Source organism: Pongo pygmaeus, chromosome 12 (assembly GCF_028885625.2).
Source record: "Pongo pygmaeus isolate AG05252 chromosome 12, NHGRI_mPonPyg2-v2.0_pri, whole genome shotgun sequence".
Taxonomy (NCBI): domain Eukaryota; kingdom Metazoa; phylum Chordata; class Mammalia; order Primates; family Hominidae; genus Pongo; species Pongo pygmaeus.
This window is the reverse complement of record NC_072385.2, coordinates 41,391,068-41,418,521: the sequence shown is the minus strand read 5'-3', so window position 1 is coordinate 41,418,521 and position 27,454 is coordinate 41,391,068. Positions and strand designations below refer to the sequence as shown.

The window sequence follows — 27,454 nt, the reverse complement described above, 5'->3', positions numbered from 1 at the left end:
TGGTTGAACCCATGGACTGAATATATTGAGGACCACATGCAGAAAACTATTTTTACTTGAGTTTTGTAGAGGATGGAATAAATATTTCAATCACTTTACTATCACTATCAAAGACCACCAATCTTAAATCACCCTAGAAGGTCAGCATATTCGTTGATAATGGATGTTTACTGCTTCCTTAGGAGGCAGCACCAATGTGCTGGCAGGAGGACAAACAAGGATGAGTTTCAAAAGGTGAGGTTTCTCCAGGCGCAGTGGCTCACATCTATAATCCCAGCACTTTGGGAGGCAGAGGCAGGAGGATCTTTTGAGCCCAGGAGTTTGAGACCAGCCTGGGCAACATAGCCAAACCCTGTCTCTACAAAAAATACAAAAATTAGCTGGGCATGGCAGTACAAGCCTATAGACCCAGCTACTAGGGAGGCTGAGAAGGGAGGATCACCTAAGCTGGGGAGGCGGAAGTTGAAGCAAGCCGTGATCACACTACTGCACCCCAGCTTGGATAAGAATGAGACTGTGTCTCAAATAAGTAAATAAATAAAATTTAAAAATAAAAGATGAGGTTTGCTGTCCAATGCTGGTCCCAGCCAAGTATGACCTTAGCATCTGCTTTCTGCAAAGTCCCAGGTCCCCACTTGCCAAGGACAACAGTTCCCAGAGTGACTGGCCTCAGAAAACAAAGTGTCGGAGGGGATGATCAGAGGAAGAAGCCTGGTGGAAACTGGACAGGGAAGGGCTCTGTCCATGAGGCGGCAGTCGCCCATAAGCTGTGGTGTGGGAGGAAGCATAGGGAACCTAGGTTGGTGCTGGAGACAGCATTTCCTGGTCCTAACTTGGAGGAGTTGTTAAACCCCGACATTCCTGACTCCTCCTTTGAGGAGGCTCCTGGCCTGCAAATCTCATGGGGTTATTGTGAGGGTCACCTGGGACAATGGGTTTGGATGCACTTTGTGAATGACACAGTGGGCCTTCCTCTTTCTGTCACTGGCCCTTTGACCTTGAATACGAATTGCAGGGAATCTCCAAGTCTCAATGTCTAAATGTCTAAGCCTGACAGGGTATGAGCTGCTGCAATGGAACATTCTACAATGCCTCCTGGAAGATTCCCTGCTTCTGTCTGCACCTGACATAGCCCCTACTCCTGTTCCCCAGCCTGGAGAGCTCGCCCAAGGGCCACCTGGGTGGTACTGGGCCTACCTTCTCTTTGGAAAAGGTGATGACTTCCTCATTTCAGCTCTCCCTCTTCCTACCTTGCCCCATGGAATTCCAGAGCTCTGGCACAGCATTTGCTGGACATGAGAGGGAGAAAATCTAGGGCAGGGATCTGCCCTGGGGTGGGGGTGAAGGAGCATCCTGGAACCTGGGTGTCAGGAGTGTGAGTCCCGCCCAGCTGGCCAGCGCCCTGTCCCCATGACACTGCTGGGTGCACATCAGTCCTCCTATCTCCTGCACAAGCTCCCTTCCAAGGGTCGCTTTCCAGAGTGGCTACAGCGCGGTCCATGCTGTCATGGGTGATGGAACAGCCCTGGAGGCCAACATACTGCTGTGTGGGGAGCCAGGGAAGACCCTGCTCTTTCCCATCACCTTTGAGGTCCAGTGAGCCATCACGTCCCTGATCTCCTCACCCAGGGCCTGCACCCTCCCACCGACCTGTGCAGGGCCCAAGCCACCTGACATCGGAGCTGCTGTGGGCAAAGAGCTATGAAACCAGAGGAACATACCAGCGTCCTAACAGAGACACCTGGGCTCACGGGTGGGGTTTATATATGGAAGGAAATCCCACCTGGGAGGAACCTGAGGACAAGTAGAGCCCAAAGGTAGAAAACAGGGGCCTGAGACAGGATCACATGCCTCGAGATCTGTGAGATTGCCGGGTCACACCATGGTTTTAAGCAATCCCACTCTTACCTCCCAGGAAAGGCAGCACCTTCCAGGCCCTGCCGGCCCTGGACACCCCTCAGCCGTGTCTGAGGCCCATGTCCTCCTCCACAGTCGCCAGAAGGGTCTTACCACAAATACAGAACATCAGTTAGTTCTTACAACACCATATCCTCCAAACAGGATGGCCTCTGATTCTCACAACCAAAGGCATTTATTCTTCCCAAATATATTTGTTCCTTACAAAAGGGGAGGGCATCATCTGTCTGTGCCCTATGGGGGAAGGTCTGGGGTGTCCCAGGAGCGTGGGCTTAGGGAAAGGAATGGGTCAGCTGTAGCTTTTACTGAGAGCTGGCCGTGGCCTCTAGGAGGGGAAAGGATCAGGGAGAGAGGATGACAGTGGCTTGCTGCCCTGCCATCGTCCTGCTTCACTCACTTGCATTTGTAAAGTTACCTCACTTTTAAAAATTGTTTTATTTATTTATTTATTTATTTATTTATTTATTTATTTATTGAGACAGAGTCTCACTCTGTCACCCAGGCTGGAGTGCAGTGGTGCGATCTCAGCTTACCACAACCTCCACCTCCCCAGTTCAGTTGATTCTCCTGCCTCAGCCTCCCGAGTAGCTGGGATTACAGGTGCCCGCCATCACACCCAGCTGATTTTTGTATTTTTAACAGAGACGAGGTTTCACCATGTTGGCCAGGCTGGTCTATTCCTGACCTCAGGTGATCCACCCACCTCGGCCTCCCAAATTGCTGGGATTACAGGTGTAAGCCACCACGCCCAGCCTTTTATTCATTCATTCATTCATTCATTCATTTCGAGATGCAGTTTTGCTCTTGTTGCCTAGGCTAGAGTGCAATGGAACAGTAGGTTGGAATGCAATGGTGTGATCTCGGCTCACGGCAACCTCCACCTCCCAGGCTCAAGCAATTCTCCTGCCTCAGCCTCCAGAGTAGCTGGGACTACAGACACCCACCACCACACCCAGCAAATTTTTGTATTTCTAGTAGAGATGGGGTTTCACCATGTTGACCAGGCTGGTCTCGAACTCCTAACCTCAGGTGATCCACCTGCCTTAGCCTCCCAAAGTGCTGGGATTACAGGTGTGAGCCACCTCACCCGGCTGAAAAATTGTTATTTTTGATAGACTGTCATTAGAAAGACAAAGCAAAAACCCAATGAACAAATGTTCCAGGGCTTGTAAAAGTGAAAATGCTCAAAAAAGAACAAGCCCCATGCCCTGGGCCTGTCAGGCCTCCCTCAGTGCCTGGAGATGCATTTGGCAGGAGGCGGACTGGAGGAGGCTGTGAGCCTTAGGGGCCGAATCTCCCCACGCAGCATCCAGGGAGAGTGAAAGACAAGAGGCTTCACATATCCCAAAAGTGGAACTTGAAGGTTTGGGGTGGGCAGCCCTGAGTTCAGAAGGGTGGGGAGAAATCCATGCCCCTGAATATCTTGGTGAGGCTGAGGTTTCCCTGTGCCCAAGACCCCACGCCCTTCCTCACATAGGCTAGGGGAGAAGTGCTCCCTGGTTCACAAGCTTGGGGAGGGTGTCAGCTCCCACCAGCTCCCCTCGCCTGTCTCCATATGTGTGTGTCAAGGTTCTCCAGAGAAACAGAACCAGTAGTATATATATAGACATATAGATAAGAGGAGATTTATTATGGGAACTGGCTAACACCATTACGGAGGCTGAGAAGTCTCACAATCTGCCATCTGCAAGCCGGAGACCCAGGAACACTGGTGGCATAATTCAGGCTGAGTCTGAAGGTGTGAGACCCAGGGAAGCCGACAATGTCATTCAGCATGAGGCCAAAGGCCTGAGGACAAGGTGAGGATGGGCTGGGGAGGGAGACTCCAGTCCTCAAGGAAAGAGAGAGTCTGCTCTTCTTCTGCTGCCTTGCTCTGTGTGGCCCTTGTGGATGGGATGAGGCCTGCCCACGTTGGTGAGAGAGATCTTCTTACTCCGTCCACTGGTTCAAATGCTAATCTCTTCCAGAAACAACTCACAAGCACACTCAGAAACCATGCATTACCAGCTATCTGGGCACCTCATAGCCCAGTCAAGCTGACACTGAAATTAACCATCACACCACGTGGCACACTCTGGGGCAGCAGGGAGTACAGCTCTTGGCTCTGCACAGGGAGGTGGTGGGGACGCGCCAGGAGACCAGGACTGTCAGCATGACTGTGTGGGCTTTGCTCATCTACCTTTGCCAAGTGAAAATGTTCCCAGATCTCCATCTTTTCTTTCCACGTCAGCCTGGGAGGATGCACGAGGCTTGCAGCCAGGGGTGCCGGGGCCTGGGCATGTGGGCAGGCACCTCAGCTCTTGGCTGCTGGACATTGTAGCCCTGCAACCTTGCTGGGCTTTGCTAAGGGTACCCTCTCTGCTGTCACTCACCCCAACAGGAGGTGGCCAAAGAGAAGCAGGAAGAGAAAGAGCTTGGCCAAGCAGCCTTGGAAAGGAATTTCTGTGTATCACTCATGTCCTTCTCACCACTAGAAAGGCATTTCTACATTGGAATGGAAGGAAACCGCTGTGCTGTGGGAGAGAATGGATCCATAAAAAAGAGCAGGGAGGAAGGGAGGAAATGTGCCTGGTGCCAGAATTTTGTGTCATTGAAGACATTTGCCAGTGCTCTGCTTTTGGGGGATGCCCATTTTGACAGTTTTGCAAGTCAAAGATCTGCCTGTTTTTGGTTCTTACTGTGTGGCAGGCACTATGCAAAGGGCATTAGCACACATGGATGTGCTTCCTGCAGCAGAGCTGGAAACACCTCTCAAACACTACCTTCAAGAAAATTCAGTGTTAAGCAGCTTGAGTGTATTATCTAAGATCACATGTCCTGAAAGAACTGGGGTTCAATGCAGAATTCTGTATCATAAATTTTAAGGGTGTGTTTATATTTCACATTTTAAATTTCTGTTTTTTTTTTTTTAATTTTTCACCATGCTTTCTACCTTGAACCACTTTTTCTTGGGATTCTTGGCCTTCATTACTTGGGTACTTTTGATTTTTTTTTTTCTTTAGACAGGGTCTCACCCTGATGCCCAGGCTGGAGTGCAGTGGCACAATCACGGCTCACTGCACCTTGACCTCCCGGGCTCAAGTGATCCTCCCACCTCAGCCTCCCAAGAAGCTGAGAATACAGGTGTGTGTCACCATGCCTGGCTAATTTTTGTATTTTTTTGTAGAGATAAGATTTCACCATGTTACCCAGGCTGGTCTTGAATTCCTGGGCTCAAGTGATCCACCCCCTTCAGCCTCCCAAAGTGCTAGGATTAGAGGAGTGGGCCACCAAACTCAGCTGATGCTTTTGATTTTTTAAGGTTTTAACATAAATGGTTAAAGAATACTTCTTAACTGTTTTTGTTTTTGTTTTTGTTTTGAGACGGAGTCCTGGTCTGTCACCAGGCTGGAGTGCAGTGGTGCAATCTCAGCTCACTGCAACCTCTGCCTTCCAGGTTCAAGCGATTTTCATGCCTCAGCCTCCCTAGTAGCTGGGACTACAGGTGCGTGCCACAATGCCCAGCTAATTTTTGTATTTTTAGTAGAGACGGGTTTTCACCATGTTGGCCAGGCTGGTCTGGAACTCCTGACCTCAGGTGATCCACCGGCCTCGGCCTCCCAAAGTGCTGGGGTTACGGGCATGAGCCACCGAACCCAGCTTCTTAATGTTTTAATATTTACACAAGAGGTAAATATATTTACTTGTATAAACTTCCCAGAAGAAAAAAATAAAGATTTCTCTTTTAAGAAGCAGTGTTTGAATAGTTTCTAGTAACTCATAAAAGAATTTTGAGTTACTTAAATAAGAACAAAAACAAAAACTAAGCATGTATTTATTTAGAAAATGTTGAGTCATTAGAACGTTAAAACATAACATAGGTGTGGAGAGGTAAAGATATTTGATATTAGATTTTAGGTTTCTTTATCTACAATAAGTAGCTTTGGTTTCTGTCTATATTACTATCTCAAGCATGAGCTGGTTATTTCAGTAGTCTAATGGAATTGGATCATTCAGCTAATCACATGCAAAATATACATAGCTTGACTGATGTGGTCATTTCATACAAATATATCTTTAGCCTGTTTAATTTTTAATCCATTACATTGATCTAGTTAATATCTCTAGTTATTAGGATAATGCGGTCAAAGTTCCTAACACTGGAGTCTTATTATCATCCTGCCCTAAGGTATATTGTGTGGGATCTCTTACAGCACAAAAGGTACATGTAATGATTATTTTTGTACTCAATAACTGAATCCCTTTAGATAAGTTCTGAGGGAGATGAACTATAAAATAAATCTCATTTTATCATATAAAAAGTGTAATAAAAAGTATAGTTTTTAAAAACTGAGGCTAAGAATGATATTAATAGATTCTATATAATAAAAACATTTTGCTGAATCAATAATTTCAGATTATCTTAATTATCTTGCAATAATTGAATATTTCATAGATCTAAGTATTTCAAATTGTGATTATGTTATTTGGTTCATAGGTAGGAAATTACCATTAAGTTAAAAAAATCATAGAAAAACTAAATTAAAATAAAATATTTACTTGGATATATACAAGCGTTAGATATTATGGTGTATTGCGTACGTTTTCATATACATGGTGTTATACCAGAAGCATTATTCAACAGTTGGCCTTTTTAAAAAAATCTGAACTATGTTCAGAAAATCTTTCCACCGCAGTGCACAGAGATTGATTTCATTTTGTATAACAGATGGATGAGCCATACTATAATTAACTGTTTAATTATCCTGTTATCCAGTTGTGGATATTTAAGTCCAAACATTGCAGTAATAAATATGCAAGAGTGCCTTTAGACACATTAGAGAATGTGGCTCTAATTTAGGGACGTAGAAGTAAAATTGCTCAGCCGAATTGCTTATGCATTTTGAACAATAAGAGTTACTGCCGGATTTTTGTTACAAAGGCTGCAGTAATTTATACTCCCGACAGTGAATGAGTGCCCGTATGTTGACGCATCGTCATCAATGCTGGAGAAGATGAGCTTCTAAATTTGTCTTACCCTCATCAGTTGTGTTGGTCTTTAATCTGTCAGGAAAACAGAAAGTACACAAGCTTCCTATAACAAAGAGATCTGGCTGGGTGCAGTGGCTCATGCCTGTAATCCCAGCACTTTGGGAGGCCAAGGCGGGTGAATCACTTGAGGCCAGGAGTTCGAGACCAGCCTGGCCAACCGAGCGAAACCTCCTCTCTACTAAAAATATGAAAACATAGCTGGTGTTGTGGTATGCACCTGTAATCCCAGCTACTCGGGAGGCTGAGGCACAATAATCACTTGAACCCAGGAGGTGGAAGTTGCAGAGAGCCGAGATCATGCCACTGTACTCCAGCCTGAGCGACAGAACGAGACTCTGTCTCAAAAAACGAAAAAAAGAGACTTGAATACAGGGAATTTGACAAAAAGATGCCATAGATCTAGAACTGTGCCAACCCCAAGGCTAGAGGAACCAAGGTAAGAGTTTGGGGTTCTCAGAACCTAAATGATTGAAGAGATAGAAAGTGGGGCTGAAATTCTGAGAAGGAATGACCACCTGGCTGAGGGAGGGGTCTCTCAGAGGTGGGATGACCACCTGACTGTGCTGGTGTCTCTGGAGTGGAGGAGGGTCTCTCAGAAGTGGGACAACCACCTGGCTGTGCTGGTGTCTATGAAATGGAGGAGGGTTTCTCAGAGGTGCGATGACCACCTGGCTGTGCTGGTGTCTCTGGAGTGGAGGAGGATCTCTCAGAGGTGGAATGAGAGTCAGGCAATAATCCCAAACAAAAACATGAAATTTGTGTGGTTTTCATTTTGGTTTTGCTTGTTTTGTTTGGAGACAGGTTCTCGCTGTGTCACCGCTGGAGTGCAGTGGTGATTGTAGCTCACTGCAGACACAACCTCCTGGGCTCAAGTGATCCTCCCACCTCAGCCTCCCTAGTAGCTGAGACTACAGGCATGTACCGCCATGCCCAGCTTGTTTTTGTTGTTTTAATTTTTATTTTACCTCCCAGGACTCTAAAAGACTTGCTGACCTATTAACACACAAACTAGTGCCCACATCCCTACTCCCCGTCTTGTCACTTTGTCCCCACCCAGTCCCTTGCTGCCCCTACCATCCCCTCAGTGTGACTGAGTTGCTGGAAGTGCCCTGCCCCATCCTTTATTTCTTTCCCCAGGCCCTGCTGGGCCCCCCACCTCTGCCCTGCCTGCCTCAGCTCCCCTCTGTCTCTCAGCCTTTTCACTTCCATGCTCCCATCCTCACATCCTTGGAGCTGAGTTTGCCTCTCACAAAGCACAGCCCTCTACGGTCCCCAGCACCACTGGTGCCAGGGCCATCCTGCCCTCCATTGTGTCTGCACATTCCCCAACACTGGACTCAGGTTTCCCCTGGGGGGCTGAGCTGTCTTCCCTCAGTCACACCTTCCTCCTCACCCAGGCTCATCCAGCCCCTCCGCCCTGCTCTGGTACCCTCTCCCCACCTTTCACCTTGGATCTGGCCCACAAGGTCATCTAGGGACATTTTCCATCCAAAGTAACTTGACAACATCTCCTCCTGCACTGTCTGGTCACATGCTCTGAGGTCAACAGTGGTGCATCCACTAATAACACATTTCATACTATACAGCACAACTCACAAGCCTGCAAACATAGATTAAAGGAAAAATGCCAGAATATGGGATGGATGGCTAAGCATTCTAATTTGAATGAGCACATTTAAAACTACAAGGGAAAACTATCACTAGGTTCACCTCACAGGACATCTGGGTTTTCTTTCAAGGAAACGAGCAACTGGACACACTGAGACCCTCCTTCTGGGTTAAGGGCCCAGCATGCTTCCCCTGGGCTGCCTACCATATGCTGTTCTCCTCTCCCTGCTGTTCCTCAGTCTGACACACACACCTGCAGTGGTGGCCTGGTCAAGGGATGCACTTGCCTCCTCGGCACAAAAGGAAGATGGGCAAACAAGAATCCCACAAATGGCACCGTCAAAGTAAGAAGTGCGGCAAAATGAACTGAGGGCAGGCACTGTCATTTGGCAGTCTGTGATTCTAAGACCTAAGACCAGGATTGCTTTTGAGATTGAGACTGGAGTGAAATAGCAAAGACAGAAGACAAGACTCTGAGGCCTTTACTTGGCTTCCACATTAAAATACATTAGCCCCAGGAATCAGCTTCTCTTTTCTTCCTCTTCATATTTAGATGGTGAGAGAGGTAGCGTTTAAGACATACATTAGGGCCCCAGATGAGGGCCAGGGACAGGTTGGACCAAGACTCAGCCCAGCTCCATGGCAACCCGATGGCCCCTGTGGGGGTGGACAGGTATCCTGCTCATTCCCTCTCAGGGTGACTTCAGCTCTTGGAAGGGAGGGTTCTGGTTAAGCCTTGGGTGGGATAGTTATGGTGAGTGACAGTTGCTAGAAGAACGCTGTGATAATTTCTGTTATTTTCAATTGATCCAGTCTCTTGTCCACCACACAGACTCCTTGATGGAAAGCCCTTCAGGAATAAGAAAGAGTTCAGGTTCTCAGGGTAAAACAGGCTTTGCAATTCTCTAATTTGCTAATTGTCAACTTCTGAAGAGTGTGTTTCCTCATGGTAGTAGGAGCTAGTATGAGTAATTTACCAGAGTGAAACAGGCAAGATTCCATGCACCTGCGGAAATACAGCCTGAGTTCCAGCACCTCCTTTCTTGAATTATTGGATTTCTTCCTCAGCTCCTTTCCTAAGTCAGTTCGTCTCTGACTTAACCCGCAATGGGCATCAAAGGGGATTATTTCAGGAAGTGTCCTCCCCATCACTCTTTACTGGTTGTTTTCTTTTTGATGTTTTTGTTTTTGTTTTGATGCAGCACACAGCGAAACTGCTGCTGGAAGCAGAAGGATATGTGTGACATATCATCACCTTCCATTTTGCATTAATAAACATCACCCCAAATTTGCCTATCCACTGCTAAAATAAAGATCCAATAGAATAGAAACTCAACAGGAAAACTCACTGTCACTAAGGCCGACAAAAGACAAACTGGAGAAATATTAGTCATAAATACAGAAAATAAAGGATGGGTGAACAAATTGAGATCCGGCTTGCTGGGCATCATGTGGAGACCGTGTGCGGGAAGAGCCAGGACACCAGAGTTGGGGGGCTCCCATGATCCCTGCCGCTCTCTGCATCCTGGGCTCGCAGTTGGGGCCTGTCCCCCTCCAGCTGGTGGTGCCATCCTCTCTGTGCCCTACCAAGCTCACCAGTAAACTGCAGCTACAGGGCATACAGCATGGAAGAGGGTGACTTCGGGCAAGGTCTCTCCGGCTGGGGTGGGCCCAAGGAAACCTCCCTGAACGGAGGTGGCAGGTGGGGGACCCGCAGGACATCACTGTCACCGATGCCCCATTGTGATGCACCCACCTGCTGCCCCTGCCCTCACATGCAGACCCCTGTGGCCCCCTGGACACCTGCGAGGTCCTGAAGCCTAGTGAAGCAGCTGCCCTGAGGCCTGAGCCTCTGCAGGGACCAAGGAGCATGCCATGTGCGTGACAAAACCTTTCCCTAAAGAAAGTGTCCCATCCACCCCTTGAGGTTCTGGAAAACATTTCTTAAGACCCATTGAATGGCAGGACAAGATAAGAAGAATTGAATTTAAAACAGAGAATGAAATACTGGAGCTTGATTTCACTGCAGAGGAAAAACTGAGCCCCAGAGAATGAAGTTGTTCCCATCTGTGCATCTTCACCTTGCTAACATGAAGAGCTGGGCCTGTGCCCAAGGACGGGCCTCCACGTGGTCCTAAGGAATCACAAAGTGTGGGTAAAATATCCTCCCAAGAATGCCCCCAAAGAGATCCACGTGTGATGGGATCCCTTCCTAGGGAAAAGTAGCCGTGCTCACGCTGGTAAGCCAGCTAAGCTTCTCCGCAAATGCTCCCCATGGCTGACAGCCAGAGGAAGCCCATGGCCCCCTGGCCCCAGGGACCTCCTGCCATTCCCCATTCCCCTATTCAACAGCCTCCTCACAAACCACTAGCAAGCCCAGATCTCCTTGCGTCTCTACCTTCACCTTTCCAGAAGGGCATCTAAATAGAATAGTGCAGCCTCTTCTCTCCACCACTCTCACTTGGTCATATACATTGAAGTCTCACTCCTGCCTTTCAGCGACTTGACAGCTCATTCCTTTTCATTGATGAGTAGTATTCCATTGTGTGAATGTGCTTCAGCTTGTTTTTTATTCACCTATTGAAGGACATCCTGATTTAAAGTGTCTGGAAACTTAAAGTATCTGAATAGAGGGTGCTGTACATAACTGCATGTTTTTTTGTTTGGACATAAGTTTTCAAAGCAGTTGATGACCCAGGAGCACAGCTGCTTTCTTAGACCATATGGTGAGACTACGTTTAGCTTTGAGACAAAACTACCATTGGCACTGCCAGTGGCTGTACCATTATGCCTTTCACCCACAGTGATAAGCTCCTCTTGTTCCTAATCCTCCATAGCAATTGCTATTGTCATTGTTTTTATATTTGAGTTGTTCTAAGAGAACCAATAGGAATTTTATATTTATATACATATATTTACATATATATACACACATATCTCTATATAGAGAGAGATATTTGTGCCCAGTGCAGTGGCCCACGCCTGTAATCCCAACACTTTGAGAGGCAGAGATGGGTGGATCGCTCAGGAGTTCGAGACCAGCCTGGACAACATGGTGAAACAGCGTCTCTACAAAAAATTAGCCAGCATGGTGGTGCACACTTGTGGTCCTAGCTCCTCGGGGAGGTGAGGTGGGAAGATTGCTTAAGCCCAGGAAGTCAAGGTTACAATGAGCCGAGATGGCGCTGCTGCACAACAGCCTGGGCAACAGCCAGACCCTGTCTCAAAAAAAAAAAAGAGAGAGAGAGATTTATTATGGGAATTGACTCCCATGATTATAGAGGCCAAGAAGTCCCACAGTCTACTGCCTGCAAGCTGGAGAACCAGGAACACCAGAGGTATAACACACAAGCCTGAAGACCTGATAGTCAAGTGGGGAGCCACTGGTGCAGTCTCAGAGTCCAAAGGCTTGAGAACCAGGAAGGACAGAAGACGAAAGTTGCAACTCAAGAAGAGAGAGACTGCATTGTTCTATTTGGGCCCCCAGTGGATCGGATGTCACTCACCCATACTGGTGAGCATGGCGATCCTCGGTCTACCCATTCAGTGCTCATCTCTTCCAGAAACACCCTCACAGCCACACAGCTACCTCACTGTTGTTGTAACTTGCAATCCCCTGATGACATATGCTATTGAGCTGCTTTTGGTAATACTTATTTGCCATCTTTATGTATTCTTTGGTGAGGTGTCTGTTCAGATCATCACCCATTTTTATTGGATTGTTTGTTTTCTTCTGGTTGAGTTTTACTTTCTTGGTATACTTTGAATAATAGTCCTTTTTTAGATAGATGTTTTCCAAATATTTTCTCCCAGTTTGTGCCTTGCCTTTTCATTCTCCTAATGGGGTCTTGTAGGGACCAGCCCCACAGGGTCGGTGGGTCTCTCCCTGTGTGCGGCGACAAGAGAGTGTAGAAATAAAGACACAGGACAAAGAGATAAAAGAAAAGACAGCTGGGCCTGGGGGACCACTACCACCAATGCGCGGAGACCGGTAGTGGCCCAGAATGTCTGGCTGTGCTGTTATTTATTGGATACAAAGCAAAAGGGGCAGGGTAAAGAGTGAGTCATCTCCAATGACAGGTAAGGTCACGTGGGTCACGTGTCCACTGGACAGGGGGCCCTTCCCTGCCTGGCAGCCGAGGCAGAGAGAGAGAGCAGACAGAGAAAAAGACAGCTTATGCCATTATTTTTGCATATCAGAGACTTTTAGTACTTTCACTAATTGACTACTGCTACCTAGAAGGCAGAGCCAGGTGTACAAGATGGAACATGAAGGCGGACTAGGAGCGCGACCACTGAAGCACAGCATCACAGGGAGACGGTTAGGCCTCCGGATAACTGTGGGCGAGCCTGACTGATATCAGGCCCTCCACAAGAGGTGGAGGAGCAGAGTCTTCTCTAAACTCCCCCGGGGAAAGGGAGACTCCCTTTCCCATTCTGCTAAGTAGCGGTGTTGTTCCTTGACACTTTTCACTACCGCTAGACCACCGTCGGCTCGGCAACGGGTGTCTTCCCAGACACTGGCGTTACCGCTAGACCAAGGAGCCCTTCTGCTGACCTTGTCCGGGCATAACAGAAGGCTCGCACTCTTGTCTTCTGGTCACACCTTACTATGTCCCCTCAGCTCCTATCTCTGTATGGCCTGGTTTTTCCTAGGTTACGATTGTAGAGCGAGGATTATTATAATATTGGGATGAAGAGTAATCACTACAAACTAATGATTAATGATATTCATATATCTCTAAGATCTATATCTGGTATAACTATTCTTGTTTTACATTTTATTATACTGGAACAGCTCGTGTCCTCGGTCTCTTGCCTCGGCGCCTGGATGGCTTGCCGCCCACAGGGTCTTTTATGGAGTAGACATTTTCAGTTTTAATAAGGTATACATTATCATGTTTTCCTTTCCTGGACTGGCTTTTGGTGTTGTGTATAAAACCTCATCACCAAATGCAAGGTCAGGTAGGTTTTCTTCTATGTTCTATCCTAGAATTTTTACAGTTTTCTACTTTAAATTCTAAGTCTATGAATAATTTTGTATGTATTTTTGTGTACGTTGTAAAGTTTGTTTGTACATTCGTTTTATCCCACAAGGTAATCTGGCTGTTTCATCACCATTTGTGGAAAAGACTCTTTTCTCCACTGAGCAGCTTTGCTCTTTGACAGAATCAGTTGGCTATATTTATGTTGGTCTATTTAGGGGCTCTCTATATTGTTCCATTTGTCTGTGTGACCATTTCTTCCCCAATGTTACACTCTCTTCATAGATTTATAAGTCTTGGAATCTGGATGTGTGAATTCTTCAACTTTGTTCCTCCTCAGTCTTATATTGTCGATTTTAGGTTTAGAAACATTTTATTGGTGTCTTTGCTGGGATTTTGATTGGAATTGCACTGGGTCTGTAGATCAAGTTTGGAGGAATTATTTATTTAGCTTTTGTCTAATTTTTTTCCAACTGTGTTTCAAAGTTTTCTGAATGCACATTTGTACATATTTTATTAGGTTTATACAAGGACTCAATTTTGGGGGTGCTATTGTAAATTATTTTTCTTTTATTTCAAATCAAATTCCAATTGTTCTTTACTGACATGTAGGAAATCAGTTAACTTGCATTATTGCCCTTTTACTTTGATCCTTATATCCATCCATTCCAAGCAAGATACGGAATAGCCGGCTCCATTTTAGTTTGAATTTCCAAAATTACCGCGTGGCATAATCTGTACACTGAATTTCAGTGATGCATTGGCGCAGCCGCGAAGCGATGCGTGCAACTCACTCCAAAATAGTGGGCTCAAGTAGTCCTGCACTGTGTGCTGACCACCGGCAGGGAGCGCCCCATCCCGCTATTTTCCACCCGCGCGCCGTGCATGCGTGCTCCGTGTGCAGCCGGGGCACTGCGTGCGCGGGGAGAACCGAGCCCTCTTCTCAGGAGTTCGGTCGTGCGGAACGCGGAGGGGAGCGGCCCGGACCGAGGAGGGAGCTTTGCCGCGGCTTTCCCGACCGTTCCTTTTCTTTTCTTTTTTTTTTTTTTTGAGACGGAGTCTCTGTCTTCCCGGCTGGAGTGCAGTGGCGCGATCTCGGCTTACTGCAACCTCCGCCTCCCGAGTTCAAGCGATTCTGGTGCCTCAGCCTCCGGAGTAGTTGGGATTACAGGCGCGCGCCACCATGCCCGGCTAATTTTTTTTTTTTTTTTTGCATTTTTTTGGTAGAGATGGAGTTTAACCATGTTCGCCAGGCTGGTCTCGAACCTGACCTCAAGTGATCCGCCCGCCTGGGCCTCCCAAAGTGCTGGGATTACAGGCAGGAGCCACTGCGCCCAGCCCTCCGACCGCTCTTAAAAACTGCGCACGGAAGCGGTCACTTTTCTGGGATTTCCGCACGTGGTTCTTTACTTTGACAGAGAACATTTTTAAAACACTTCCTTTTTAGAAGTTTCGCCTCCTCGAGGCTTTGCCGCTCCTGGTCATCGCCTATCGCGGTGTATTTGCAGATTCTGGCTTGTTTCTGGGAGAGTCCCCGATGCTGAGACGCTGGGGCCGGCGAGGTGGGCGCCCCGGTTGCCCAGGTTTTGTTGGTCTGTTTTCCCACAGCGCCAAAGCCCTGCACACGGGCGGAAAACAGCTGCGCGGAATCCACTACATTACATTTAAATATATTATTTATAACAAAATCAAATCTCACTACAGTCTTCTTTTCCTGGCTATAATGGAAGTAAATGCATCAACAATACTTATCGTTCCTTTGTTAAGAAAGTCACAGTTTAATTGGCAGCAGATTTGTAGGGGTGCATAGGTGATGCATGTTTTTAGTCATCGGAGTCGTGGATTAGAGGAAATGTTATCTGTATCAAGTATTCATATTAAAATACAAGATGAATTCAGGAGAATCTCATTTTTTTGGTTTGTTTTTCTAGGTCTTGACCATTTGCAATACGGAATTAGCTGAAGGTCAGTTAACCTTTAGCTGTGAACCCATATGGTCGTGGGGTCATATGGCAGCTCTTTATGCAAATTGCAGTTTTTGTTTTCCTTATTTCAGGGTCCATTTTAGCAATTTACATTTTTCTATGAAATCACCCATTTCCTCTAGGTTTCCAGTTTGTTCTGTTAAAAGACTTGATTTATCCTCTATTTGTAGTTTTTTCCAGAATTCTTTATTATTATTATTATTTTTAGAGTCAGGGGTCTCACTATGTTACCCAGGCTGGTCTCCAGCTCCTGGACTCAAGCAATCCACTGGCCTCAGGCTTCAAAAGTGCTGAGATAACAGATGTGAGCCACGACATCCAGCCCAGGATTCTTAATTTTATCTACTTTTTTATTCTATTTTTTTCCATCAGCAAAACTATATTCTTAAAATATAGTTCTTAGAGTATTTTGTTTTCAAGTGACATAATTGCTATGTTTGACAATTTCTTATGACCCAGTAACGTATTATGTGTGCATATATATATAGTTACTGGTACGGTACCAGTACTGTAGCAATTACAATGCAGTACAATACCAGTAACTGATAAGGTATATTTATTAGTTCATGAAGTATGCATAGCTAATAGAACATAGTTTGTGATATGTCTACGGCCATACCACCCTGAACGCACCCGATCTTGTCAGAACACAGTTTGTGGTATGATACATTAGGTCATGATTGGCTACTTCTGTTATGCAGATTGAAAGGTCAGAAGAGTATTTTACTTCTGGTGTTCTCAATTATACCTCAAGTTTAACGTGACTTCCTAGAAGCATCAAAAATTCCTTTTGAACTTTATTATACAAATAAGGCACAGATCCCTTTTTATCATTAGCTACATGACTAGCTATATGGACATCATAACGTAATTGTAAGTTCAGCTAAAATTGGAAACATTCCAGTGTTTGGGTTTCCAATAATTCCTTCCAATAATAGCTCTATGAGGTAATTTTCTTTTTTACGAAATGTGACAACACCTAAAATCACTCATATGGTATCCCATAATTTTTGTTTCTCTGATTTTATCACTTTCTGCAAAGCATCTAGAAAATTATGAGATTGAATATTCTTTTAAACACTTCTAAAAAAATATATAAACACTTCTGTTTTAGAAAACATCACAATGAAACATCAAATCATCATCATAAATTCTGTTAACATTCTTCCAGTCCTTGAATATTGTTTTTCCAGTGGCGAGTATTTGTATCACTGCTAAAAGATGCTCATGAAACACAACTAAGAGAAGTTTCTTTGGAATAAGAGAGCCACTCACAAGGAAAGAACTCACCATTGGAGCATCATTTTATAAAGCTACTCTTTTGAAAATGTTGACCATGAATTGAAATAGATTCTTTAAAGTCTGCATCTTACCCTGGTGAAAGGTAATCAGCTTTTTACAGAGTGAACCCTTGGCCAGGCATAGTGGCTCATGCCTGTAATCCCAGCACTTTGGGAGGCCACGGCAGGAGGCTCACGTGAGCCCAGGAGTTGAAGACAAGCCTGGGCAACGTACAGAGACCCATCTCTACAAAAATTAATTTTAAAATTAGCCTGGCGTGATGGTGCACACCTATAGTCCTAGCTACTCTAGAGACTGAGGGAGAGGATCGCTTGAGCCCGGGAGGTCAAGGCTACAGTGAGCTATGATCACACCACTGCACTCCAGCCTAGGTGACAGAATGAGACCTTGTCTCAAAAAAAAAAAAAAAAAAGAGAGAGAGAGAGAATGAGCTCAGGACATAGCAACACAAAAACAAAAAGTAATAATATAACATATAATAAATAATTATATGTATTATAAAAATATGTTAAGGTGACATTTGGAATTATATGTTAGCCTGTATCATTTACTTTTCATTATAATAAATGTTTTTAATGCTCCTAGTAAAAAACCATAGGGACCAGGTGCAGTGGCTCACGGCTATAATCCCAGCACTTCAGGAGGCCAAGGTGGGAGGACTGGCTTGAACCCAGAAGTTCAAGAGCAGCCTGAACAACACAGTGAGACCCTGTCTCTACAAGAAATTTAAAAATTCACCAGATGTGGTGGCACACACCTGTAGTCCCAGTTACTTGGGAGGCTGAGGTGGGAGGCTGAGGCTGTGACCACACCACTGTACTCCAGCTGGGCAACAGAGTGAGACCCTGTCTCAAAAAAAATAAGTAAATAATAAAAATTAAAAACAGCCAGACATGGTGGTACACTCCTGAGGTGAAGGTGGGAGGATCGCTTGAGCCCAGTAGTTTCAGGCTGCAGTGAGCTATGATGGTGCCAATGCACTCCAGTCTGGGCAACAGAGGGAAACCCTGTTTCAAAAAAAAAGTACAGCCAGTTATCACTGTCAATTACTTGTGATTAATAGTACAACTAATTAAACAAACAGGTGTTTGAAAAAATAATAATGTTTTGAAATAATAACATTTATTATAATGAAAAGTAAATGATACAGACTAACATATAATTCCAAATGTCACTTTAACATATTTTTATAATACATATAATTATTTATTATGTGTTATATTATTATTACTAAATTTTTATTTTTGAATAGTTTCAGATTTACATAAAATTTGGGAAGATAGCACAAAGATTTTTCATGTTGTCCAGACCCATCCATATGTTTCCTCTCTTGCTAACATCTTACATCAGTATATACTGTTATCACAATGAATGAACCAATATTAAGTTATTACTACAAACTAAAGTCCATACTTTATTCAGATTTTCTTAGTTTTCCTGATATAGTTTGGCTGTGTCCCCACCCAAATCTCATTTGAATTGTAATCCCCGTAATTCTCACGTGTGTCATGGGAGGGACCGAGTGGGAGGTAATTTAATCATGGGGGCAGTTTCCCCCATGCTGTTCTCCTGATAGTGAGTGAGTTCTCAGGAGATCTGATGATTTTCTAAGTGTCTGGCATTTCCCCTGCTGGCACTCATTCTGTCTCCTGCCGTCCTGTGAAAAAGTGCCTTCTGCCATGCTTATAACTTTCCTGAGGCCTCCCCAGCCATGGGGAACTGTGAGTCAATTAAAGCTCTTTGCTTCATAAATTAAACTTCTCTGCTTCATAAAGTCTTGGGCAGTTCTTTATAGCAGTGTGAGAATGGACTGATACATTTTCCTTGTCTGTTTGAGTTCCATCAAGGATACCACTTAGCAGTGATGTCTCCTTTGGCTTCTCTTGGCTGGGGCAGTTCGTCAGACTTTCTTTGTTTTTGATAACCTTGAAGATACTGAGGAGTGCTGGTCAGGTGTATTGTAGAATGTCCTCCAGTTTAAATGATGTTTTTCTCATTGTTAGATTGGGGTTATTGGTTCTGAGAAAGATGATCTGAGGTAAAGTGCCATTTTTCTTCTTCTTTTTTTTTTTTTTTTTTTTTTTTTTGAGATGGAGTCTTGCTCTGTCGCCAGGCTGGAGCCAGTGGCACGATCCTGGCTCACTGCAACCGCCGCCTCCCGGGTTCAAGCAATTCTCCTGCTTCAGCCTCCCGAGTAGCTGGTACTACAGGGAAGTGCCACCATGCCCAGCTAAGTTTTGTACTTTTAGTAGAGATGGGGTTTCACCATGTTGGCCAGAATGGTCTCGATCTCTTGACCTCGTGATCCGCCCGCCTCAGCCTCCCAAAGTACTGGGATTACAGGTGTGAGCCACCACTCCCGGCCAAAGTGCCATTCTTCTTACATCACAGCAAGGGCACACACTCCCAAGACCCTGTTCACGTTAATGCTGATCACCTGGCTGAGGTTATGTTTATCAGCTTTCTTCACTGGGAAGTAACTTTTCCCCTGTCTATACTGCATGTGGTCTTTGGAATGAAATCACTATGCAAAGCCCTCACTTAAGAAGTGGGGAGTTTGTGCTGCCTCCTTGTTGACTGATTATCTGCATTAATCATTAGTTCTTCTGCATAAGGGATTTCTATTCACTCATTTATTCATTTAATCATTTATATATACCATCATGGACACCTGGATAATTATTTTAAGCTTTCGATTATAATTTAATACTACATTATTTATTTTGATGCTCAAATTGTTCGTGCTTTGGCCACTGGGAGGGCTTTCCAAAAGCTCCTTCTTTTGTTTGACAACATTCGATTTTTGCGGGGTTTGTTTAGTTTTGTTTTTTGAGCACTTCCTTATTTCAGTACTATCCAATCTTGTATTTTTGCTGCCCCAGTCCCATTATTATCAATTTCTCCAAGAAGCTCTGGTTTCTTTTATTGGAAGATCGTATTAAAAACTTACTTCTGGAATTCTTCCTAGATCCGTAAGAGAAGTGAAGTCACAGGACAAGCCTCAGCCCCTCAGGGTGGAGAGACCAACAGTCAAATACAAAGAACTACAACTGGCTGGGCTCAGTGGCTCACGCCTGTAATCCCAGCACTTTGGGAGGCTGAGGCGGGCAGATCACAAGGTCAGGAGTTCAAGACCAGCCTGACCAACATGGTGAAACCCCGTCTCTACTAAAAATACAAAAAATAGCCGGGGGTGGTGGTGTGCGCCTGTAATCCCAGCTACTCAGGAGGCTGAGGCAGGAGAATCACTTGAACCCGGGAGGCGGAGGTTGTAGTGAGCCGAGATTGCGCCACTGAACTCCAGCCTGGACAACAGAGTAAGACTCCATCTCAAAAAAAAAAAAAAAAAAGAACCACAACTACTGCAGCAGAACCAGAGTGCCAGGCAGGAGGGGAGCCTGCAAAGCTGGTGACGCTGGGCTCAGTGAGGATGAGTCTGATAGCTGCAGGGGAAGGCAGTCATGGGGGCACATTTGTGAGCCTTACCTCCTGGAGCTCCACCAGATTTTCACAGTGAATCCTGGAGAAAAATCTCAGAGGGCTTCAGGCAGGTGGAGGAGAACAGGCACCATTTTGAAATATGCCAGAGCATTCTCCTCTTAATAAGATCTGTCCTCGGGAGAAACTTTTATTCCAGCTTTATTGAGGTATAATTGAGAAATGAAAATTGTATATATTTAAGGTGTGCAAGGTGATGATTTGATATACATATACATCGTGAAATGATTGCCACAATCAAGCTAATTATCACATCCACTGCATCATGTGTGCACATGGGGTTAGAACACTTACTATCTATTCTCTTACCAAAATGCTGTGACACAGCATTATTAACTAGAGTCACCATGTGTGCGTTAGATCCCCAGAACTTGTTTGTTTTATAACTGGAAGTTTGTATTCTTCGGCCAGCACCTCCCCATTTCCCTACCTCCCACACCCCCAGCTCCTGGCAACCACCAATCTACTGTCTGCTTCTATGAGTTTGACTTTCTCAGATTCCACATATATACAAGATCACACAGTATTTGTCTTTCTATGTCTGGCTTATTTCACTTAGTATAATGTCCTCAAGGCTTACCCTTGTTGTTGCTGCCAATGGCAAAATTTCCTGCTTTTTAATGCTGAATAACATTCTGCCTTATATTCTATATATACCTCACATTTGCTTTATCCACTCACCTGTTGACAGACAGTTGGTTCTTTCCATGTCTTGGCTCTTGTGAATAATGCTTCACTAAACATGGAGTGCAGATATTCCTTCACGATACTGATTTCATTTCCTTTGGGTATCTTCCGAGAAGTGGGATTGCTGGATCATACGGTAGTTCTATTTTTACTTGTTTGAGAAACATTACATTCCCAAGAGCGGTGTACAAGGGTTCACTTTTCTCCACATTCTGACCAACCATTGTTATCTCCTGTCCTTTTGATAATAGCTATCCTAACAAGGGAAGCCTTGCTTCTCAGTGCTGTCTGCTCACAGTACAAGGAAACATGCATATTCTCACGTGGATACAGACTCCTGGAACATGTGTCTAAATTAAGGTAAGCATGAGTCACACTGATGTCTTCGGCTCTAACCCATTAGCGTATGGATCATTCTAGCTTCTCTTCTCATCTGTGACTTCTCACTCCAGCAGTGAGAAACCAGGCTCACGCCTATCTGCCACGTATTTAATTCATTGTGCAATTCCGCACTAGAGGTAGAGTGGCTTCAGAACTGTTAACTGTTACCCTTGTGGGAAGGAACTTTCTAAAAGAGACAGCACCATTTATGGACAGTTTCCTTTGCCTTTAGCTTTCTGGATCTCTGTCATTTCCAAAGTCACTTTGGTCAACACCTTTCCCCCACCATCGGCGGTACGTTTGTTTCATACATTTGTGACACAGTTAGGTTCTTTGTCACATTCTGCATTCCATCCTGACATCCTCTAACCTCCTCAGTGATTTATGTTAATTTGCATACCTTACTACATATTCTTTGGGTTGTAACCTTCTATGGGTTTTGATGAATGCATAATAGCAGGTGTCCACCATTAAAGCATCATAAAGAATGTTCCTCTTCAAGCTCCCTGCCCCCAAAACCCCTGGCAACCACTGATCTGTTTACCCTCTCTGCAGTTTTGCCTTTTCCAGAACGTCATGTAAATGGGATCATACAGTACATAGCCTCATCAGACCGACTCATTTACTTAGCAATATAGATAGAGTTGAGTTCATCCATATCTTTGCATGGGTTGATAACTGTTTTTTTTTTTCTATCGCTTCATTGCATGGATGTAGCCTGGTTTGCTTATCCATTCATCTATTGAAGCGCATCCTGATTTATTCCAGTCTTTGACCATTGTGAAGAGAGCTGGTGTACATATTTATGTGCTACTTTTTGTGTGCACATAAGCTTTTTAAAAGTTGGCTGAATAAGCAGGAGTGTGATTTGCTGGATCATAGAATGAGATTATATTTAGCTTTAGGGGGGAAACTGTCAGAATGTCTTCCATAGTGTCTGTACCGCTACGCATTCCCACCAGCAATGAATGAGAGTTTATTTTCTTCCACATCTTTGATGACTATTGGTATTGTCTTTTTTTTTTTTTTTAAGATTTTAGCCTTTCTAATCAGTGTTTAGGACTATCTCATATTGTTTTAATTTTCCTTCCCCTAATGAAAAATGATGTTGTGTGTGTTTCCCGTTTATTTCTTATGCTTACCTGTATATCTTCTTTGTTGAGGTGTTTAGATCTTTACCCGTTTTTAATTGGGTTGTTTGTTTTCCTGTTGTTAATTTTTACAAAGTATTTTAGATACAAGTCCCTTTTTAGCTATGTCTTTTTCAAAGGTTTTCTCCCAGTCTGTGTCCTGTCTTCTCATTCTCTTAACAAGGTCTTCCACACTTCTGAAAATTTTAACTTTAATAAAGTTCATTTTATCGGCCAGGTGTAGTGACTCACGCCTGTAATTCCAGCACTTTGGGAGGCTGAGACAGGTGAATCACCTGAGGTAAGGAGCTCGAGACCAGCCTGGCCAACATGGTGAAACCCCGTCTCTACTGAAAATACAAATATCAGCCAGACGTGGTCGCGGGCACCTGTAATCTCAGCTACTTGGGAGGCTGAGTAACGAGAATCGCTTGAACCAGGAGGTGGAGTTTGCAGTGAGCCAAGATCGAGCCACTGCACTTCTGCCTGGGTGACAAGAGCGAGACTCCACCTCAAAAAAAAAAAAAAAAAAAAGTTCATTTTATCAATTTTTGTCTTTTATGCATCATGCTTTTGGAGTTGTGTATAAACACTCATGCAAAACCCAAGACCACACAGATTTTCTCCTAAGGTTTCTTCTAAAAGTTTTTAGTTTAGTTTTATATTTCACATTTAAGTCTATGCACTATTCTTAGTAAATTTTTTTATGTTGTAAAGTTTATGTCTATATTTGTTTTTCCCCATATGGTCACCAAATTGTTCCTTTACTATTTGTTAAGAAGACTATATTTAAAAAGGCTCCGTTTTCTCTGTGAAAAAGATCAGTTGACTGCATTTACATGGGTCTAATTTTGGTCTCTCTCTTCTATTCCAATTATCCACATGTCCAGAGTGACTAGAATAGTTTGATAATAGACAGAAATTGGAGCTGTCAGAGCATACTAGGAAAAATAAAGTTCCCAAAAAGAGGTTATGTTCCAATTCTGCTTTAGTTCCAACCCAAAGGCTGAGAAACATTCCATGGAATTTAATTACAGGGCGATAACTGTGATCTTACCAAGATTTACGAACAGGAAGATCCTTGGTGATTGTAGTCAGTCAAAGGGTGGCTTTGACGTAGCACCTATCTGTTAGGGCAAATACAGCCAGGGAAAAGGTGACATTTGGAATCATCTGGGATTGGACTCTTGATCAATAGATGCAAAATGTCAGATGGACATGAGAACTGTTGGTCTTTGGTACGTATGTGTTGCAATGAGTAAGGATGAGTAATGTGAAGGAAAAATAGAATCTTGGGACCCCAAACTCACTATGCTAAAGGGAAAGTTAAGCGTGGGAGACTGAGTAAGGCAAAAACTGCCTTCCTTTTGTTCCCAAATAGATGGCTGTAATTTCATATGCTTGTGTTATGTGAAATGTGGATTCATTGAGCGCTAATCAGAGCCCCACAAGAATGAAAGCACTTGCCTTGCTGCCTACCCTCCCTCCTCTTTTTTCTTCCCCTCCTGCTTGCTCTTTTCCCTTTAAATAATGAAGTTCCCAAAACCCTCTTTGGAAAAAGCATACGTCACAGATCCTATTATAATGTGCATTTCTTTTTCCTGGGTACATTCTCAACCTGGGCAAAATAAACCTCTAATCAATGAAGATCTGTCTCAGGTACTTTTTGGTTTAGAGTAAAAATAAGGAGACATGGGAGCATAGAGTAGAACCTGGGCTTGGGGTAGGGTAGTGACTGTGTGTACAGACTGAAAAGACAAGGCTCTGTAATAAGGAAAAGCCTCTCCTCGCTGGTCAGACAGGAGACATATCCCAGTAAAACCTGACTCTGGTGTCCACCTCTCTCAAGACAAACACATGTGGAAATTTGAGATAGAGATAGGCAGAGCTTGGTTTAAATTCTAGCTCTGTCATTTTGTAGCATGAGACTTGGTCACATTCATAAAGCTTTTAGAACTTACTTCACATCACTTGTTATATGGACAGCTGATCCACAAATAGCACACTTATTGTGAGGATTTTTTTTTTTTTTTTTTGAAATGGAATCCTGCTCTGTCACCCAGGCTGGAGTGCAGTGGCACGATTTCGGCTCACTGCAACCTCCGCCTCCTGGGTTCAAGCCATCCTCCTGCCTCAGTCTTCCCAGTAGCTGGGATTACAGGCATGCACCACCACGCCCAGCTAGTTTTTGTATTTTTAGTAGAGACAGGGTTTCACAATGTTGGCCAGGCTGGTCTAAAACTCCTGACCTCATGATCTACCCTTGGCCTCCAAAAGTGAGTCACCTCACCCAGAGGATTAAACAAGCTGGATTAAATAAGCAATCTCAAGTAACTGATTCACAGAGTCTCAGTTAATGCTATGGGGATTTTTTCTCTTTTGGGGACTTCACTCAAGGAGTTGTCTTCCCACCCTGTTCATGACTCATTATCACTATCTGTCCATGCAATACATCCAATTATTAACGTTGTTCTGGAAAGTAGTCTACTGTTGGCAACTGCTTCAAAAACATAAATTATGAAATGCTGAGATGTTCCTGCCAATGATAATTACTAAGGCAGAACTCCAGCTACCATTTCACTAAGATTTCCAAAGGAGTCAAATGTCTCCCAAAACTAAGCTCCTTCCTTCTGTATTCTATGAGCTCCACTGCCATAGGGGGACTGTGAGACACAGCAGTAGCATTAGAAAGGGCTCACTCCCGCTTTTTTTTGGTAAAAGGGGTTTATTGCTAAACTAGCATAGTGAACCACTGAACCCTCCAACAGGGGATGAGGCTTTGAATTGTTATGTCCACTGTTAAACAGATTCCAAATGTGCTTGGCCGCACATTCAGGCCCTGGGGCATGGAGCTGGGATTGAGGCTCTGGTGCTGCCTGAACCCACATGCTGGGGAGTCAAGATGATTGAGGGAAAGTGCATTGGAGGGTGGGGGCAGGGGGGAGCTTGGGGGTGGGGGACGGGGCAGGATGGGGAGGATGGGGTAGGGTGGGACAGGACAGGGAGGGTGAGGGCAGGGCACAGCAGGGAGGTTGTTGCTCTGCAGGGCTGGGTGAGTGTTAGGGAAAGAATGCTAATGCACCTAACCAAGAAGTATTAAGTCACAGAGTTTTGTTCTTGGTTGTGCAAACAAGAATCACCATGTGACATCAGTCAGGTCCTCCTAGGAGTTGCCATCAGGGAGGGAATTACATGATATCCCTGAATACCAGGTCTAAGCAAAGCAAAAAACACTATAATTATCCTCTTATTTTTCTATAAAATGAGGATTTTCATATGTTCCTTATGAGCTGCTGTAGCCAAAGCCTTCTTCCTTGTGACCTGGGAAAAAAGGGCTCCTCCTCTTTGCCTTAGATCACCCTGCAGGTGCATGTGGGTTGGAGCTGGTGCCACTCACTCCCAGATGAAGGCTTGGAGGTCCGTGACGGGGTGAATAAGAGCGGGGCCTCATGGTTTCTTTATCCTTCTTCAGCTTTGTCTGCTTAGTTTTCAGACTATCCTGAAAGAGAACGTGGAGGAAGACAGGTGGCAGCCGAGTTCCTGACAAGGAACCCACGGGTGCGTGGGGACTTGCTCTTTCTCCTGAGTTGATTACCCTTTGCCAGCAGACGAGCACATTTCTCCTCTCGGCCTGGATCTTCTGTTAGTAATTGTGTCCGGGAAGTATTCATGCAAATTCTGTTTCTCCAGAACTCTGGAATGCTCATGGCAGGTCAGGAACTCATCATGAGATCATGTCCTTCCCAACATGTACATTAATTTTTTCATTCTCCATTGAGGATGTCCTTTCAGGGAACATAAGTGAAGGGCTGTCTTTTTCTCATCCATCCAATGCTGTGTTAGGGAAATGACTCACTCAATTTCCCAATGTCAGTGGTTGCAGGGGTCTTAGGTGTGTGGTGACCACAGGTGACAGGGATGTGTGACAGCAGGTGCTGAAGGTTGGGTATAGAGGTAGGGTTTCATCAGGTGCTCAGCCCGTCAGGCCAGGCAGCTTCCACATACGCCACTTTGTCTCTTTCCTCATCTATTTTCTTTCACAGCACTTACAACTGCCTGAACATTGTTTGTTTACTTAAATCTAGTTTATCAACCACTAGAACACATCTTCCTGACCACAGTTTTGTGTCTTTATTACTACTCCATCTCCAACATTGAGAACAGTGCTGGGAACTCAATGACTATTTTTTTAATAAATAAATGGATTAAATTTTTACTAAGTGACAATACTGTTTTAGGCACTAAGCTAGGGTTTGAGGCCACAGTAATAAAAATAACAGGTATTTTTCTTTTCCAGATAGAACCTAGATTGTTCCAATGGATCTTAATTTTATTGGATTAATTATGAGAATAAATTCCACAACCCACTGTGGAAACATTTAAATCTTCACTGCTTCTGAGACTGTCTGGGGCTTGGTGTCAGGTATTTTCCTTCCTGCTCCAGGGAAGGGTCCTCAATGTCCTTGGTGTTCAAGGTGCTCTTCCCCAGGTGTCCTTCCATGCTCGCCTTGTCTTGTTGGGAGCCTGCCTTAGATCTGAAGATCACGCACAGTTCTCACACAGAATTCAAAATCCATGCAACTTTGCCCAGAGATCATCAGCTCTGCAAATCATTCATGATTTCCCAGTTGAAGCAAGGAGCAGTTCTGTGGAGGGAAGGAAGGATTTCTCCAGAGCCCAAATCCAGGTGAGCTTCAAAAACCCTTGGAATTTTCTGAGTGATAGGAGTGTCTTAGAGATGCTAGTGAGGTGACTGTGGTGAGCCCCTAGATAGCTTCAGGATGGGGACGGGTCACCAGAAAGATCAACTATGCAATTATAGGGTTGATACTTTGACCCAGCCCAACCTGGGGGTGGGAGGAGCAGGAGATTGAGTTTGATTATGTGGTCAATGATTTAATCAACCAAGCCCACATAATGAAACCTCAGA

At 44.6% G+C, this 27,454-nt stretch overlaps 1 protein-coding gene across 1 annotated transcript in view; it reads right to left on the bottom strand.

Moving 5' to 3' along the window:
• Positions 1–21,233, bottom strand: part of LOC129030377 (glycosylphosphatidylinositol anchor attachment 1 protein-like) — a 29,092-nt gene extending 7,859 nt beyond the window's left edge. The window contains exon 1 of the mRNA XM_054475644.1: positions 21,008–21,233. Coding sequence (XP_054331619.1) covers positions 21,008–21,070 — 63 coding nt within the window. The 5' untranslated portion in view covers positions 21,071–21,233. The remainder of the gene's footprint in view (positions 1–21,007) is intronic.
• Between the last annotated feature and the right edge of the window lie 6,221 nt (positions 21,234–27,454).